This window comes from Vulpes vulpes, chromosome 3, assembly GCF_048418805.1.
Source record: "Vulpes vulpes isolate BD-2025 chromosome 3, VulVul3, whole genome shotgun sequence".
NCBI lineage: Eukaryota > Metazoa > Chordata > Mammalia > Carnivora > Canidae > Vulpes > Vulpes vulpes.
Window position 1 is genome coordinate 123,281,812 of NC_132782.1, and position 16,360 is coordinate 123,298,171.

Here is a 16,360-nt window from a genome sequence, read left to right on the forward strand (position 1 = left end):
AGAATATTCTAGCTAATATAGCTTTACTATAGCAGGATCTTCCTTGGAATTCAGTTCTTAGGGACTATTTGCAATGCCTTCAGTCCGAGAAATCAACCTCTTTTAAATACAAATAAAAAAAACTCAGCAATTTAAAACCTGACAGAAAGACTTTGAGAGCTAAGAAATACAATATAAAATTTCCTTGATAAAATCATCTCCCTTTAATTGTTTATTTTTTTATAAAGACTCTCCTATCACAAGTCTTGCTCCTGTAGTTTTCACTCACTTAAAATTAATTTTAGTTTTAACCCTTCCCACATTATAATGAAGTCTTTTCTGATAGTCTGAACCATGGTTTAGTTAAAACCTGTCAAATAAAAATGAAAACTACTGATTTTTCAGACAGAAGTTACAAATTCAAACAGAAGGAATATCCTCAAAAAAATCATTTCTCTGCTATCAAATAAAGGATGCAGAAACAATTAGTATTTGGAGCTCTTTACCTGCCTATCGATTTTTATCACTGGATTATTCCATTGGATCAAAAAGTCAGATATTAAAAGAAAAATAATCTCCCATTTTCAAGACCTATTTGCAGTTATGACTAATAATTAATCTATCAATGTGTAATTAACTGAGTAAAGCCAACAAATTAATTACATAATTTACTAAATTCAGCCATTGCTTAGGGCATGAGTAGAGCATATGTGAGGCACACTTTGACCCACTTTTATGTTTACCTACCTCCGTTAGATCACTTAAGTCACTTCACTGTCTTTATTTTGAGATTTCCCTCCTTAGTACATGATGTATGTATGGCAGGAGGGATGTAAAAAAGATTTCTCCAGTTATAAAGAAAGCATGCTATGTCATCAATAAACAATTATAAAATCAAAGTATATTATTTAGTATATTCTGAGCCAAATGCTCTCAATGTTCAAAAACATGATCTCAACAACTCAGTTGTTGAATTAACCCTTTCAGAAAATGAATCTAAACTAAGAAATCCATGAATGAATTATACTCCAAACTTGGTACCTTGGATCTGATATGTATAATTTTTGTGTGTATAGACATTGGTTTTCTTATTTCCTGTTGTTGATAGAAGAGAATCAAATGTCCAAAATTATGCATGATTCTTTTAGGACTTCTAGTTACCTTCTAAGGTTAAAGTAAATTCATTTTCTTTACTTCCTGATTTAATAATCTGTTGGTTGAGAAATAAAAAGCATTGCTCTGGTCTGTGAATGTTCTGATACAGCTGAATCCTCCTTTGGGTGACAAAAAAAAAAATCAGGAAAGTTTAGACTATTGTATTCTTCACTGGAAGGGAGAAATCAGCTTGCAAAAGTTTTTTTTTGTTTTTGTTTTCTTGTTGTTTTGTTTTTTTTAATGTTTCACAGAAGTGGCATACTTTACAGAGAAACGATGGCTATGACATTTCCCTATCTTAATTATTCAAGATAATTGCTCATACCTTTTGATTCCCATGATAAAAAATGAATGAATCTGTATTTCCTAGATTAAGATCATAAAATGCTAATGCTGGAAAGGATTTCTGAAACCATACAGGCCAGTTATCTTCACACTATTTTTGGCAGCAGTGCCTTTTTTTTCCTCCCAAATTAAATCTTATGTAATATACGCTGAAAAAATATTTTTTGAGTGAAACTTGAAGTGGAAGTCCAATTTGTAAAACAGGTCATGGGTCAAATTATAAATGATGAGGGGAGGTATTTCTTGGGCCTCCACCATCTGCTCCCTCTCCATACAATCAACCCCTTGCCCCAGACAAGATTCCTCCAGAGAAACCTTAAAGCACTCAAGAGCTCAACTGGAAATATGAATGATCTAATCCAACCTCCTCCTGCTGCAAGTGGGAAGAATGACCCAAAATGTATAAGTGACTAAACAGATTTTGCCCAGCTGGTGAATGAGAGAGCCAAGAATGGAAGCAAGTCACCTGACCACAGTCCTGATCAGAGAAGTGGTCTCATCCTTCACTATCCTTACCTCTCCTGGCCCTGGAGCCACAGTAGGTTCTTTGTGCCCTGCTCAGGTGGCTTCCCATAACCCTGAACTCCACTTTCCTTAGATGGCAGGGTTAACAGTGCCCCTTCTAGTAGATTTAGTTAGGATATCCTGTCCCTTTCAACTTTCCTGCTCTATGTTCTCACTTTAGACAGTATGTATGGGATGAGCCTGAAACTCAAAAATAAACAAACAAACAAACAAAAGAGTAGGTCTTCCAAACTCTGGGAAATGAACTAGGGGTGGTGGAAGGGGAGGTGGGCAGGGGTGGGGGTGACTGGGTGATGGGCACTGAGGGGGGCACTTGATGGGATGAGCACTGAGTGTTATTCTGTATGTTGGAAAATTGAGCACCAATAAAAAATAAATTTATAAAAAAGATAAAAAAAGAGTAGGTCTTAAAATTTGCTTTATGAATGTTTATGGGATATGCAGATGGCAAAAAGTTCAGATTTATATAAACACAAAATCTTTCTTTAGAAGGGTATTTTCAAGTTACCTAAAAAAATAGAATAAAAATAAGAAAAAAAGGGCCTTAATGATTAAATGCAATTAAATCTGTTTGTAGCAAGCGTCTCTGAAATAGGCAGTGTACATTGACTGTCTCAAAAGCTGACAGAGGTTTTTAAATTTCTGGGATACTTTTGTTAGTAAATAGTCAAATACTGCTCCTTATTAGGGGAATATGCTCCCACTTGTTTTTGTTAGAATCTTCAAGCATTTCTTTATTCTCCTCTGGTTTCTTTCTTCTTTCTTTTCTTTCTTTTTTCCTTCCAATCTATCACTGGGCCCATCAGCCTTTGGAGAAGCTGGTGTCCGTAGAGGTGAGGCCTTGGCTCTGAGGATGCTCAGGCTCCCTCTGGCACTTCTCTCTGATGCAGAGTAAAGGCCCTTTGGGGCTGAGCTTCTGAGAAATCCCCCACGCTGTGGACTCCACACCAGGAAGAACCTGGAAAAGAGCAATTAAACGAGCAGAGGACATCGGCAGACACCAGCTGTTCGCAGTCAGCCTGACTGCTGTGGTGGGAAGAGGCCTCAAAGGGAACCCGGGGGCATAAGTGATTTGTTTTGCTGCAGTTTCAAACATCTAGCTGACTTCTCATAAATAACTACTTCACTGAGTTAGTCAGTTTTAAGTTCTGTAAAATGAGTAGAATGCCCTGACACAAACTCTCCACACTTTCCAAATTTCTTCTTCTCGACTCACCAACTTTTTTCAATTTGCATGAAGACCTTGGACTTCTGTGTTATACAGACTGGTCTTCTTCTTCACATCCTTAGGCAATACCCCTTTTGTGAAAGGGCAACTAAACAAATTAAGGAGTGGAAGGTGGAGCAGAAGACAGAACTGCAAATCTTGAGGGCCACAGAGAAAGCACTAATTGCCTTTTTAGGGAAGAATAGTGACCTGGATACAAGGGTAGATGTATTCTTGCTCAAGTACTTCAGACGGAAGTAGGGCTGCAGACAGAAGTTCAGATGGAGCCTCTCAGCTTTCCACCAGCAGGAAGGGGCTGCCTAGGAAGCAGCAAAATTCTTATCAAGAACGGACAGAAGTGTGACTGAGGGGACAGAGACACAGGACCAGAGATGACCTCTGAGCCTTTTCCACCTCAGACTTTGTAATTTCCAGAACGTGAAGAGAGGTGTCCAACCAACCTAAATTTTATATCTTTGGGTTTTTTTGTCATTTGTTTTTTTGTTGTTGTTGTTGTCGTTTTGTTTTAATAGTTGTTTTTCTTAGAGCCTTGAGGTTTTCTTGAGTGAAGAACATGCATTTCTTATTTCAGTTCCAATGGGTCTCATAAGAAATAGGAAGAAAAGTGCTGTGCAGTGGCATCTTTATTAACACATCCTCCAGAACACAGCTTCATTCCGTGTGGTCTGTCAACATCTCTCCCATTCTTTTCCTCACATTTCTCCTCTCTTCCCAACTAAAGCCATTAGCATGCTAAACCACATTTCACTCTCTGAGACCAAACCATCCTCAGACAAAAAAATTTATAAGGGGTTTCATCCTTTAGGCATCTCCACTCTAAATCAAATAGGGTCTAATAAATGGATTTTTTTTTCTGCTTTATTTTCCCTACCTTGCGTACCACTCCCAACAGGTAGATTCCTTATTCTTTTTTGCTTCCATCTGTGTATACTTTTTATGAAATGTGTAGAAACTCAAGATAAAATGTAAAACCTAGCAATGTTCAACTGGCCAATTCAGTTCTCTTAAAATCATCAGATTTCTGTCCTTCACCTGCCCCTCCATGTGGGCCCTGATAAATGATTGAAGGGCCCACCACAGGAATATCCGGTTGCCTTGCTGAACCTGCACTGCTAACTACTCCTCCGGGGTGCCAATTGCTACTTATTTTCATACTGTTTAGATAATGCCCTCCACTTGCCTGGGTGTAGCTTCTCCAAAACAGATTTTTGGTCTATTGGTGAATGGACATAGACTTTCTGTCCACATTTATGTGCAGAGGATGAGAGTAAAGACTCTGAGCTGAAGAAAACTGGGTCTAAGTTCTGATAGATGACTTGAAAAAAAATTCCTCATGAGGAGTTGCAGTTTCTTCATAAGTAAGATAGTCTGTGTCTAAGGAAGGGTAGTTGGTTTAAAAAAAGTGAGGGTAATACAAAGGGGGGGGGATTTTATAAACAGAAAAACAAATGGAAACGCAAGATATTTTTATTTATTTTTACTTTTACCTCAGTCTTCAGGATCTCTCTTTTCTGGTACAAAGTCCCTGGAGTTTTGAGCGAATTCTCACACAGTAGTTTTATATTTATAAAGCATAGCTTGGTAATTCAATTATAAGGAAAGAATCCAGACTTGAAATCCAATTGTTAAAATTATCATTTTAATTCTCCTATTTAGAGCATTCTTAAATATTTCATGAGTTCTGCAATATTAAAAACTACTAAATAGTTCATTTAGTTCTTCTAATTAAAACAAAAGGTTCAAAGAGAACTGCATCAGTAACCACTATGATTAGGATGCTTTGGATAGTAATAAACCACATGCACCCTCCAGGTCCGAGTACTGGCCTTCACCGCAGTTCCGAAAATGCTTTCAGGGTTAGCGTTAGCATTTATAAAAGGGAATTTCAGATAACTGGTGGTGCAGTGTGGTGGCTAAACTTTCAGACTCTGACATCAAACTGACATCAAAGTGCAAATTCCGGCTCTGCTGATTACCCCCTGCATGTCCTTGAGCAAGTTCCTTCCTGTCTTTCCATCTCAGTTCGCTCACCTATAAAATGGGTAGAATGGAATAACATAACCTTGTCCATAAGGTCAGTGTGATATTCAAAGGTAATAGTACACGAACGGCCAAGTTAGAGCTCCATAAATGTTTGCTATTACTATGAGTTTTACAGACACCTAAATAATTGTTCTTGAAAGTTAAAATGGCAAGTCTTTTTTCATTGGTATCCAAAAACTGCCTAAATATTTCCTTCCACCTGAGATCTTGGATGGTTTTGTTCTGATCCTCCTTTCAATGCCAGTTATGGATGCCTAAAAGAGAGCACTCGAGATGCTTCCTTTATTTATCAATGACCCTGACAAAGAGGTCTCTTTTCAAAACCCACAGGACTGTCAGGCACTCATCTTTTATATTAGCTTTTTTTCTCTTTTGAGTTACCTTTTTCTTGCCAAAGAGGTAACTTGTTATACTTGAGATCATTCAAACTAACTGTGTAGTAGATAAGGTCATGGCTCTTCCCAATGATTCTTACAAGAAGACAATTGGAAGTACAAACAAGGCTGGAGTCTACTTTTATTAAGCTGACACTTCAGGGAGAATGCTAAATGAACATCAAACCCTATTCACCTTTCCTGTTTCCCTCATTCCAGAAACCAAGTGACACCTTGCCCTGTCATGATAAGCTCCTCACTAGTTAGCCAAACACTGGCAAGTGAATACCAATATTAATGCTGCCAGATTTAATAATCAGTGTTTGCGCTGCAGTTAAAGATATTTTAATATTATAATTGAGTGACCCATGCTCCTTTATCCAAAAGCTAAATTTATCCTAGTGACAAGACTTAATTTTCTGACATACTTGAGATTTGTGTCCAATGTTAGATGAAGTCTAACTGAAACTATAAGACCTATGTCTAGATATATTAACCCCATCCTGTTACTTAGCTTAAACCTTTAAATGAATCGCTGAAAACTACTCTGCTAAACCATTCCTATCACTATTCTGTAATCTCTACATTTTTTTCTTCCTTAATACAAAAAGGATACCAAAATAGTCTTTAAGGTGCTATCTGATTCTAATAATATATAATTCTAAGTACATCTATCCATCCTAACTAGATATTCAGGCATAAATGCCACAAGGAATGAGAGAATGAAAAAGAAAGAAATAATAATGAATCCAATGCTTCAGAAATAAAAGGCAGCATAGGATGTTTCCATGAATTATCTGAAAAGGAAGATTAAAAAGAGCTCTGGCACCACTTGGTTCTCATTATAGATCAAGGACAAGGACTGTGACATCTTCAAGAGTTTTCTGAGTTCATAACTTACAGCTTCTCTGATAGTTGCTCATGATTGCTGTTGCAATGCCTATCAGCACCCTGTAGCAATTACTGCTAGAGCCCTTGAAAAGAAAAAGAACTGTGTGCTGGCTGATGGTATGCAATGATCTGGGACCTGGGACAGGATAAGTAGGAAATTGTATCTGTTCTGCTGTGAATTCCAGGGACAGAAGTTCTCACAGACCATAGCAGATCTGTGGAAAGAGAAGCCAGCCTGCTTTCATTCTTCGAAGAGTCCACTTTTAACCTGGCAAAACACTTCAGGTCTATAGGCAAACAGCTGAGTCCAGTAACCACGGGCATTTTGCAAGACAGTCCTCTGCTGGCCTCCCTTCACCTCTTGGTTCCTAACCGCATCTCCATTCCCAACCCTCAGCCCTTCTCTCACTCTTCCTCACCTTGGCTTTCCAACCTCATTCATTAAATATCTTCTTTTCTCAACTAAATTCATCTCCCTCTTCTCCTGGTCATACGAGAAATACCTATCTTCTGAATCCCTGGAGACCAGAGAAGGACAGATAGAGAAAGGCTGATGAATTTCAGATCCTAGTCGTAGAAGCCAGAAAATAGCTACAAAGACGACCACTGATTTATCTGCTATTTCAACAGGAAAAACAAATTCAGATCAAATTGGATGGTTTGTCTATGTAACATCTGTTAGGTAGTTTTTTCAATATCCACGACTGACCTTTAAAAACAATTATCTGGCTCTTCAACATCATACTCATATGGCCTTAGCATTTTAATTAAATGCAGGACTCTAGTGGTGCACTGTCCAATAAGGAGGCCACAGGTAGGGGCACCCGGCTGGCTCAGTGATTGAGAGTCTGTCTTCAGCTCAGGTCATGATCCCAGAGTTCTGGGATCAAGTCCTGCATCAGGCTCCCTGCAGAGAGCCCACTTCTCGCTCTGCCTATGTCTCTGCCTCTCTCTGTGTCTCTCATGAATAAATAAATGAATAAAAGCTTTTTTAAAAAAAAAGGAGCCCACATGTAGCTATTAAGCATTTGAAATGTGGCTAATCCAAATTGAAGTGAGTCATAAGTATAAAATGTACAATCCATTTAAAAGAGTGCAAAAAAAAAAAAGAGGGAAAAACAATGTAAAGTATTTCATGAATAATTTTTATATTGATTACATGATGAAATACTTTGAATATATGGAGTTAAATAAAGTACATAAAGATTAATATTATTTCTTTTTACCTTTTTAAGCCTATTAAAAAAGTTAAAATTATTATATTTCCATTTGACAGTACTGCTCTGGAGCATACTGCCTGGTTTCATACAAGCTCTACTATCCATACTGAGTGTTCTCAAACAATTTCCTCTTCTGTGAAATGGAAATAATAATTCCTGCTTCTTAGGGTGCTTCTTTGTACTGCTGCATCATCAAAATCAATGCACATGAGCTGTCCCTTGGACCAGGGCCTGCCCTTGAATGGCAGCATTTTTCAGCCTAGCCGATCCCCAAAGAGAAGCTCAACTGAGAGTCAAGCCACTGATAATCTCAGCAGCTAGAGAAATAAATGAGTGCCTCTCTGGGCAGTACATCACGGCAACCGCAACGACTCCTGTTTGTACAACGGAGAGTATATGTTTAAAGCCCAGTTCTTTCTGAAAAGTAACTAGATAAAAAGTGAGCATACTTATCTTTGTACCTGATAGAATGTACTTGATATGACAGGAAATATCTAATATATCTAGTAACTGGATATAAACTAAGTGTTGAAATAAGACATTTGAAAGGCAAATAGCGATACTAGACAATACACATTAAATGCTTGGTGAATAATACAGACAATCCTTCAGAATAGGTAGAAATTATAAGGGTTTAGTAATCTGAAGGTTTATAAGATGGATATACCAAGCAGGAGAAACAACATGAGTAACATACACAGATATAAATCAAGGTGGCATGCTTTCAGGACACACACAGACCAGTATGATTGAAAGGAAGTTTCCTATAGGAAGATACAAGAGGAAAAACTAGAAACGTAAATAGGAGGATGACTTTAAACTGCCTCCTTCATAGATAGGAAAGCCACTTTAAGCTAGGGTTCTAGAGAGGTAGGGTCATACGAGACCTAGGTCATACGAGCTAGGGTTCTAGAGAGGTAGGGTGATAAGTGCACAGAAGTAATTTGAGAAGATGAATTTGGCCGACTATGTTAAAATACTCTCTTTAACCTCCTTAGGACTGTGCTTTCTTTGCAAAACCATGGTGATCTAATTACTTTTACCCTATATTCTTATATGCTATTTTTCTAGCTTTATTCACAATTGATCCTTTAATGCACTGGAAGGTCCTTACCATAGGGCTTTGCATCAGAATATCACACATGAATAATAATCAGAAAAATATATATATACTACTACTACTACCAGTTACTGTTGGGAAAGACAAACTAACAGATCTTATGTAGAAAGACTGCTGTTATGTGATTCAGTGGTTATCAGACGCTTCTAAAGTTGCACTGAAATGTCCAGATATGACAAAAAGCATTAGGGACGTGCTGTAGGGTCAATAAATGGTTAATAACATGAGAATAATATAGAAAAAATTCTCCTGGGGACTGATAAGGAGAGTGTAACTAAATGAAGCTATGCTGACTATAGAAGTTGTTTAATCTCTATCTTCAGAAAATAAAAACACAAACTTTAATTATCAAAAAAGATGCTTTGCTTAAAATGTTACACACCCACATTCTCTTTACGCTATAATAGACATCTGTGTTCTTATGTGTTTGCCATTGGTTTCCTCAGACTCAGATCAGTCCCAAAGAAGGGTGGCAAGTGTACAGTTCAGCACAGGATCCTGATGGACGATGCATATGCACAGTGGTTGCTCCAGAACAGAACCTGTGTTCCCGCGATGCCAAAAGCAGGCAGCTTCGCCAGCTTCTGGAAAAGGTAGGTACCCTGTTTTCTGCCCTCCCTCACCTTTTTTTAAATTTTTTATAATGAATTTATTTTTAATTGGTGTTCCATTTGCCAACATACAGAATAATACCCAGTGCTCATCCCGTCAAGTGCCCCCCTCAGTGCCCGTCACCCATTCCCCCCAACCCCCCGCCCTCCTCCCCTTCCACCACCCCTAGTTCGTTTCCCAAAGTTAGGAGTCTTTATGTTCTGTCTCCCTTTCTGATATTTCCTACCCATTTCTTCTCCCTTTCCTTCTATTCCCTTTCACTCTTATTTATATTCCCCAAATGAATGAGAACATATAATGTTTGTCCTTCTCCGATTGACTCATTTCACTCAGCATAATACCCTCCAGTTCCACCCATATTGAAGCAAATGGTGGGTAGACATGGCCAACATGCACATGAGAAAACGCTCTGCATCACTTGCCATCAGGGAAATACAAATCAAAACCACCATGAGATCCCACCTCACACCAGTGAGAATGGAGAAAATTAACAAGACAGGAAATAACACATGTTGGAGAGTTTGTAGAGAAAGGGGAACCCTCTTGCACTGTTGGTGGGAATGTGAACTGGTGCAGCCACTTTGGAAAACTCTGTGGAGGTTCCTTAAAGAGTTAAAAATAGACCTGCCCTACGACCCAGCAATTGCACTGCTGGGAACTTACCCCAAAGATACAGATGCAGTGAAACACTGGGACACCTGCACCCCAATGTTTATAGCAACAATGTCCGCAATAGCCAAACTGTGGAAGGAGCCTTGGTGTCCATCGAAAGATGAATGGATAAAGAAGATGTGGTCTATGTATACAATGGAATATTACTCAGCCATTAGAAATGACCTTTTTTTTTTTTTTTTAAATCTACCATTCCTTGAAAGGGAAATGTGGGAGAGCAGGGAATGATGAGGAAGGTCATTCCAATTTTTGTCCCCCCTTCTCAAGTAAACTTGTTTTCCCTTCCTGAAAAAGAATACCTCACGCTTCCTGTTCTACTGTTTTATTTATATTACTTTTTACTTTTCCCAATCTTACCTTCTTAAGACTGACTATCATACATCTTAATATCCAGCTGGTCTCTCCTTAAGGAAAAAAGAAAAAAGCAAGAAGTCCTATTCCCATGCCAGAAATTTATCCTCAACTCCCAAGATTACACTAGACTCTTTGAGCTCACACATTTGAATCCCATTAACAATCTTGCAAGGAAGTTAAAATAACAGAATGCAATATGCAAGCTATCTGAACAGATAATGAATAATTTCAAGTATTTATCATCATTCTCTAAGTCATTCCTTTGAACATTAAACTCTTCAGTTTCATTCAATAGCATTTTCTCCATATAATTTACTTAAGCCGGATCCATAACAATCAAACGCAGAATGTCCTTGATTTATTCTTTTTTGCAGATAAAAGTCAGCTCATGAAAGGTTATTTATGTTTAGTTTGAGGAGGAAAAAAAAACAATGAATGGTTCTTTCAATTATTCTCATTCAGAATTTCACTGTGTTGGGCTCTGAATATAGTAGGACAGCTGGGTGGCCAGACTGATGTTGTTGGAATTTTAAATACCTTTAGGGATAATAAGATAGATTAGGTAGTATGTGCTTTTAGGGGACACCATGCTCAACAATTCACTCTGTGCATATCATTTTCATGATCATTCACACAATGATGGCAGTGAATTGGAACTTTTTACTGAAAATTAAGAGAAGCTAGAAAAATGAAAGCATCAAATTTGTAATACAGATGTGCCTACTTTATGTAATCTCAAGCCAGCAACAATAACTTCCACCGTCATATAATGAAAATAAATTTCCTCTGTGTACATTACTTAGAAGTCTATTGATGTGCTAAGATTTTAAGAAAGTTTTTTTCTTGTTTTTATACAATGATTAGTCCTGTTTTTCCTCCCCCTCTCCTCAGAGATATCATCAATCTATTGGCTCTTTCTTTTAAAGTCTCTTTTTATAAGATCCCATCTTCTCTGCTCCTTCAATATCTGTCTCCCAGACAAGAGCAAATGTCATTTTCATTCAAGTTAATGACTCTAGCTAATGTGCCTCTCAGCTATTAGGAATCATGACATATGAACTGTGGTTTTTCTTGAGTATTGCTTACCAATCTTGATTTTCTTTATTTCTATGGGAAAAAATCCAAATACATGGTTTTAATATTATTTGGTTACTAGGGAAATTAATTACCTTGGTAAAAAGATTTATCTTTTAAATCCAATTTTTCTTTTCTCTTAAATTGTATTTCTCCCTAAATTATAGACTTTCTGCTCCTATATTCTTTCCTGTACAAAAGCATCTTTTTTCTTTATCAATTTCAGTGAGAAACACATTCTTAGATATTATAACCTTATTTCTGCTACTGTTTCTCAGGATAGCATTACACATACACACCCCATATAGATTCAGATATTTCTTCGAAAACCAGTCCAAAAAATTCAAATAAAGTGTCAGGAAATAGATAATACCCTCTACAGGTCCAAAGTCAAACATATTCCAGAACTATGATAGAAACCAGGAATTAGTGTAGGATAAATAAGGCAAAAAAACACAATCCAGGGGGTTGGCTGAAAACAATCATTGAAATTTATAGACCATTCCATCTAATATGCAACATGTTTAATATATTAAAGAAATTCCAGAAAATCATACCTTTTTTTTTTTTTAAATTAATTTTTATTGGTGTTCAATTTACCAACATACAGAAAAACACCCAGTGCTCATCCCGTCAAGTGTCCACCTCAGTGCCCGTCACGCATTCCCCTCCAACACCCGCCCTCCTCCCCCCTTCCACCACCCCTAGTTCGTTTCCCCGAGTTAGGAGTCTTTATGTTCTGTCTCCCTTCCTGATATTTCCCAACATTTCTTCTCCCTTCCTTTATATTCCCTTTCACTATTATTTATATTCCCCAAATGAATGAGAACATACACTGCTTGTCCTTCTCCGATTGACTTATTTCACTCAGCATAATACCCTCCAGTTCCATCCACGTTGAAGCAAATGGTGGGTATTTGTCGTTTCTAATCGCTGAGTAATATTCCATTGTATACATAAACCACATCTTCTTTATCCATTCATCTTTCGATGGACACCGAGGCTCCTTCCACAGTTTGGCTATTGTGGCCATTGCTGATAGAAACATCGGGGTGCAGGTGTCCCGACGTTTCGTTGCATCTGAATCTTTGGGGTAAATCCCCAACAGTGCAATTGCTGGGTCGTAGGGCAGGTCTATTTTTAACTCTTTGAGGAACCTCCACACAGTTTTCCAGAGTGGCTGCACCAGTTCACATTCCCACCAACAGTGTAAGAGGGTTCCCTTTTCTCCGCATCCTCTCCAACATTTGTTTCCTGCCTTGTTAATTTTCCCCATTCTCACTGGTGTGAGGTGGTATCTCATTGTGGTTTTGATTTGTATTTCCCTGATGGCAAGTGATGCAGAGCATTTTCTCATGTGCATGTTGGCCATGTCCATGTCTTCCTCTGTGAGATTTCTCTTCATGTCTTTTGCCCATTTCATGATTGGATTGTTTGTTTCTTTGGTGTTGAGTTGAATAAGTTCTTTATAGATTTTGGAAACTAGCCCTTTATCTGATATGTCGTTTGCAAATATCCTCTCCCATTCTGTAGGTTGTCTTTTAGTTTTTTTGACTGTATCCTTTGCTGTGCAAAAGCTTCTTATCTTGATGAAGTCCCAATAGTTCATTTTTGCTTTTGTTTCTTTTGCCTTTGTGGATGTATCTTGCAAGAAGTTACTGTGGCCGAGTTCAAAAAGGGTGTTGCCTGTGTTCTCCTCTAGGATTTTGATGGACTCTTGTCTCACATTTAGATCTCTCATCCATTTTGAGTTTATCTTTGTGTATGGTGAAAGAGAGTGGTCCAGTTTCATTCTTCTGCATGTGGATGTCCAATTTTCCCAACACCATTTATTGAAGAGACTGTCTTTCTTCCAATGGATAGTCTTTCCTCCTTTATCGAATATTAGATGACCGTACATTTCAGGGTCCACTTCTGGGTTCTCTATTCTGTTCCATTGATCTATGTGTCTATTTTTGTGCCAGTACCACACTGTCTTGATGACCACAGCTTTGTAGTACAACCTGAAATCTGGCATTGTGATGCCCCCAGCTATGGTTTTCTTTTTTAAAATTCCCCTGGCTATTCGGGGTCTTTTCTGATTCCACACAAATCTTAAAATAATTTGTTCTAACTCTCTGAAGAAAGTCCATGGTATTTTGATAGGGATTGCATTAAACGTGTAAATTGCCCTGGGTAACATTGACATTTTCACAATATTAATTCTGCCAATCCATGAGCATGGAATATTTTTCCATCTCTTTGTGTCTTCCTCAATTTCTTTCAGAAGTGTTCTATAGTTTTTAGGGTATAGATCCTTCACCTCCTTGGTAAGGTTTATTCCTAGGTATCTTATGCTTTTGGGTGCAATCAGAAAATCATACCTTTAAAAAAATCATCATATTTAAGTAACAAAAAACTCCACAAAACCTATTAACAAAACCTAGGTGTCTACAAGTTATGTTCATTAAATCTATTACTGGAGCGTATTATATGCCAAGAGAAATAGTAAATTATGTGAACTGTAGGCTGCTTTTTTTCCAAGTGGCCTACCCAATAACTATGAATTAGAGTGAAAATCTAAGTTAATTTGTATTTAAATTCAGAAAGACCTCAGACATTTATTTATGCAAGAACTAAAATAAATAATTTTTTAAATTATCAATGAAGGGAGAGAATAAACTTGCCAGACTATGTAGAGAGGGTCTAAACACAGGGACACATATGGAAAACCTGTAGAATATGAGTGATAAACAGACTAAAAGAGGAACCACAGCAGATGGATCTCCTTCCTACAAGTGTAACTGTCGGAAGCCAGTCTCAGGTATCAACAGGAAACTGGTGCTTAAGAAGTTTCTGTAACAGTGGGGAAACCAAACGTTCCTAGGTATAGCCAGCAGGAAAAGCAAAAGACAGTCCAGAGCCACATCCTTTCTGACTAGACAGCTCCATCTCTATCCATTACCCAAATGTAGCTCTTCTACAATATAGATGGTCACAATCAAGTCTTAGCAAAAACTCTCTCTGTGCATTTTCCCACAACACAAATACAGTTGAAAATTAACCTAATAGGGTTAATCAGAGACAAAATAAAAGAGAAGCTATTTTTAACTGTATCCAGAATACCTCATTTGCCTATGTTTTCTAACTGTATGGACTCTGCCTAGGTACATGGAATTCCTAGGAAAATATTGGTCACACCAATGATGGGCATCTTCAAAGACAAATGCCATATTCAAATGTGTACATAGTTTCTTTAATACAAATGGCTTTTCTTTATTCATGCTTAACCATAATAGAGCTGAAAATTATTTTGAGAGCATTAAATTTACCCAAGATGTAGTTACCATCTCCATCTTTCATTGTTGTCTCAGTAATGTTATGCCACACTAAAGATCCAAAAAAAAAAAAAAATGAAGCTTTCTAAGTAAGAATGATAGTAAATTAAGAAATATTTGGGAGTGATGTAATGCTATAGTGTTACAGTGACAGAAGGAGGAACTTTCCTTAAAATATTAAAATACTAATTACCTATTACTATTATTGGAAGCCTAAGATAATTTTACCCAAGAGATATTCATTGAGCAATTATTCTATGCCTGATTCTGTATATAGTCTTAGAAATAAAATATTTGGATAAGATGCAGCTTCAGATCTCACAGAGCTCACTGAGGGGCAGCCACTTGTATGCTCCTACCCAACACCCTCAATACACAATTAGTTTTAATATAAGCTAGACTTTAATATTTCCTGAAAAGATAGCATTCATAAAAGGCAGGCCTATGGATGAAACAGCAGGAAAGGAAAAAAAAAACAGGAAAATATGACCTTCTTTAATAAGTAGAAGTAGGCAAGCAAGGCAGCAGAATGCACTGCCTTTTTGGAATGTTCCATTTCTGAGGAATGTACCAACAATGGGCTCTTTATAGCTAGCTGGTCCACTGAGCTGTGTGACATACCTAATGACAGAAATTGAATAAATCACTCCTTCCTTATTTGTAACCCCCAATTGTTGCAATGAAGATAACTTCTTACTTATAAATAAATGTTTATTTAAAAATAAATAGAATAATGCTTAAAATGTATAAAACAAAATAAAATTCACCTGAAATTCCACCATAATGTTTTCTGGTGATTTCATGTATTCATTTCATGGAAATAAAACATATAATTCTATGTAGATTTATATATATATATATATATATATATATATTCTATTTAGCAGAGATTCCTTTCTATAATATTCATTACTTCAACCTAATATGTATTCTTCTAATCCTTACATTCCTTTCTGCACCATGATTTTTTGTTCATATGCCCCATTTTTTTATGCATATGTGAGAGACAGAGACACACATATGCACATAGAATTTGATTTAGAATAAAAGATCAAATTATATAAAAGCTGTTACATTCACTCTTCTCACTTGCTTTTCTCACGGAAATTCCTCCATGTTGAGCAAAATTTAATAAACACAGGGATCCTAATAAAATGCAGATTCTGACTCAGTAGCTCTGGGGCAGGCCCCAAGAATCTGCATTTTAACAGGCTCCTCAGTGATGCCAAACTTGCTGCTCTGTAGACAATAGTTTGAGTACCATGGTACTAGGATAAACCTAGCTTATCCTCTAAAATAGTGTATTGGTACTCCATTCCCCAATCACTTAATAGCTCTCCAACTATTAGACATTTTCACTTTGTTTTTAGGATTTTGCTGCCACAAAAATTAGAGAGTCTTTCTTTCCTCATTTCTAGATTTTTTACAGGTCACCTGTTTCCTACTTCTAC

The 16,360-nt window shown here is 37.2% G+C and overlaps 1 protein-coding gene across 3 annotated transcripts in view; it reads left to right on the forward strand.

The window, feature by feature from the left end:
• Nucleotides 1-16,360, forward strand: part of OLFM3 (olfactomedin 3) — a 190,910-nt gene that overhangs the window by 144,806 nt on the left and 29,744 nt on the right. For all 3 annotated transcript variants that reach the window (XM_025996314.2, XM_072754485.1, XM_025996313.2), the window contains exon 2: nucleotides 9,327-9,473. In XM_025996314.2, coding sequence (XP_025852099.1) covers nucleotides 9,327-9,473 — 147 coding nt within the window. The remainder of the gene's footprint in view (nucleotides 1-9,326; nucleotides 9,474-16,360) is intronic.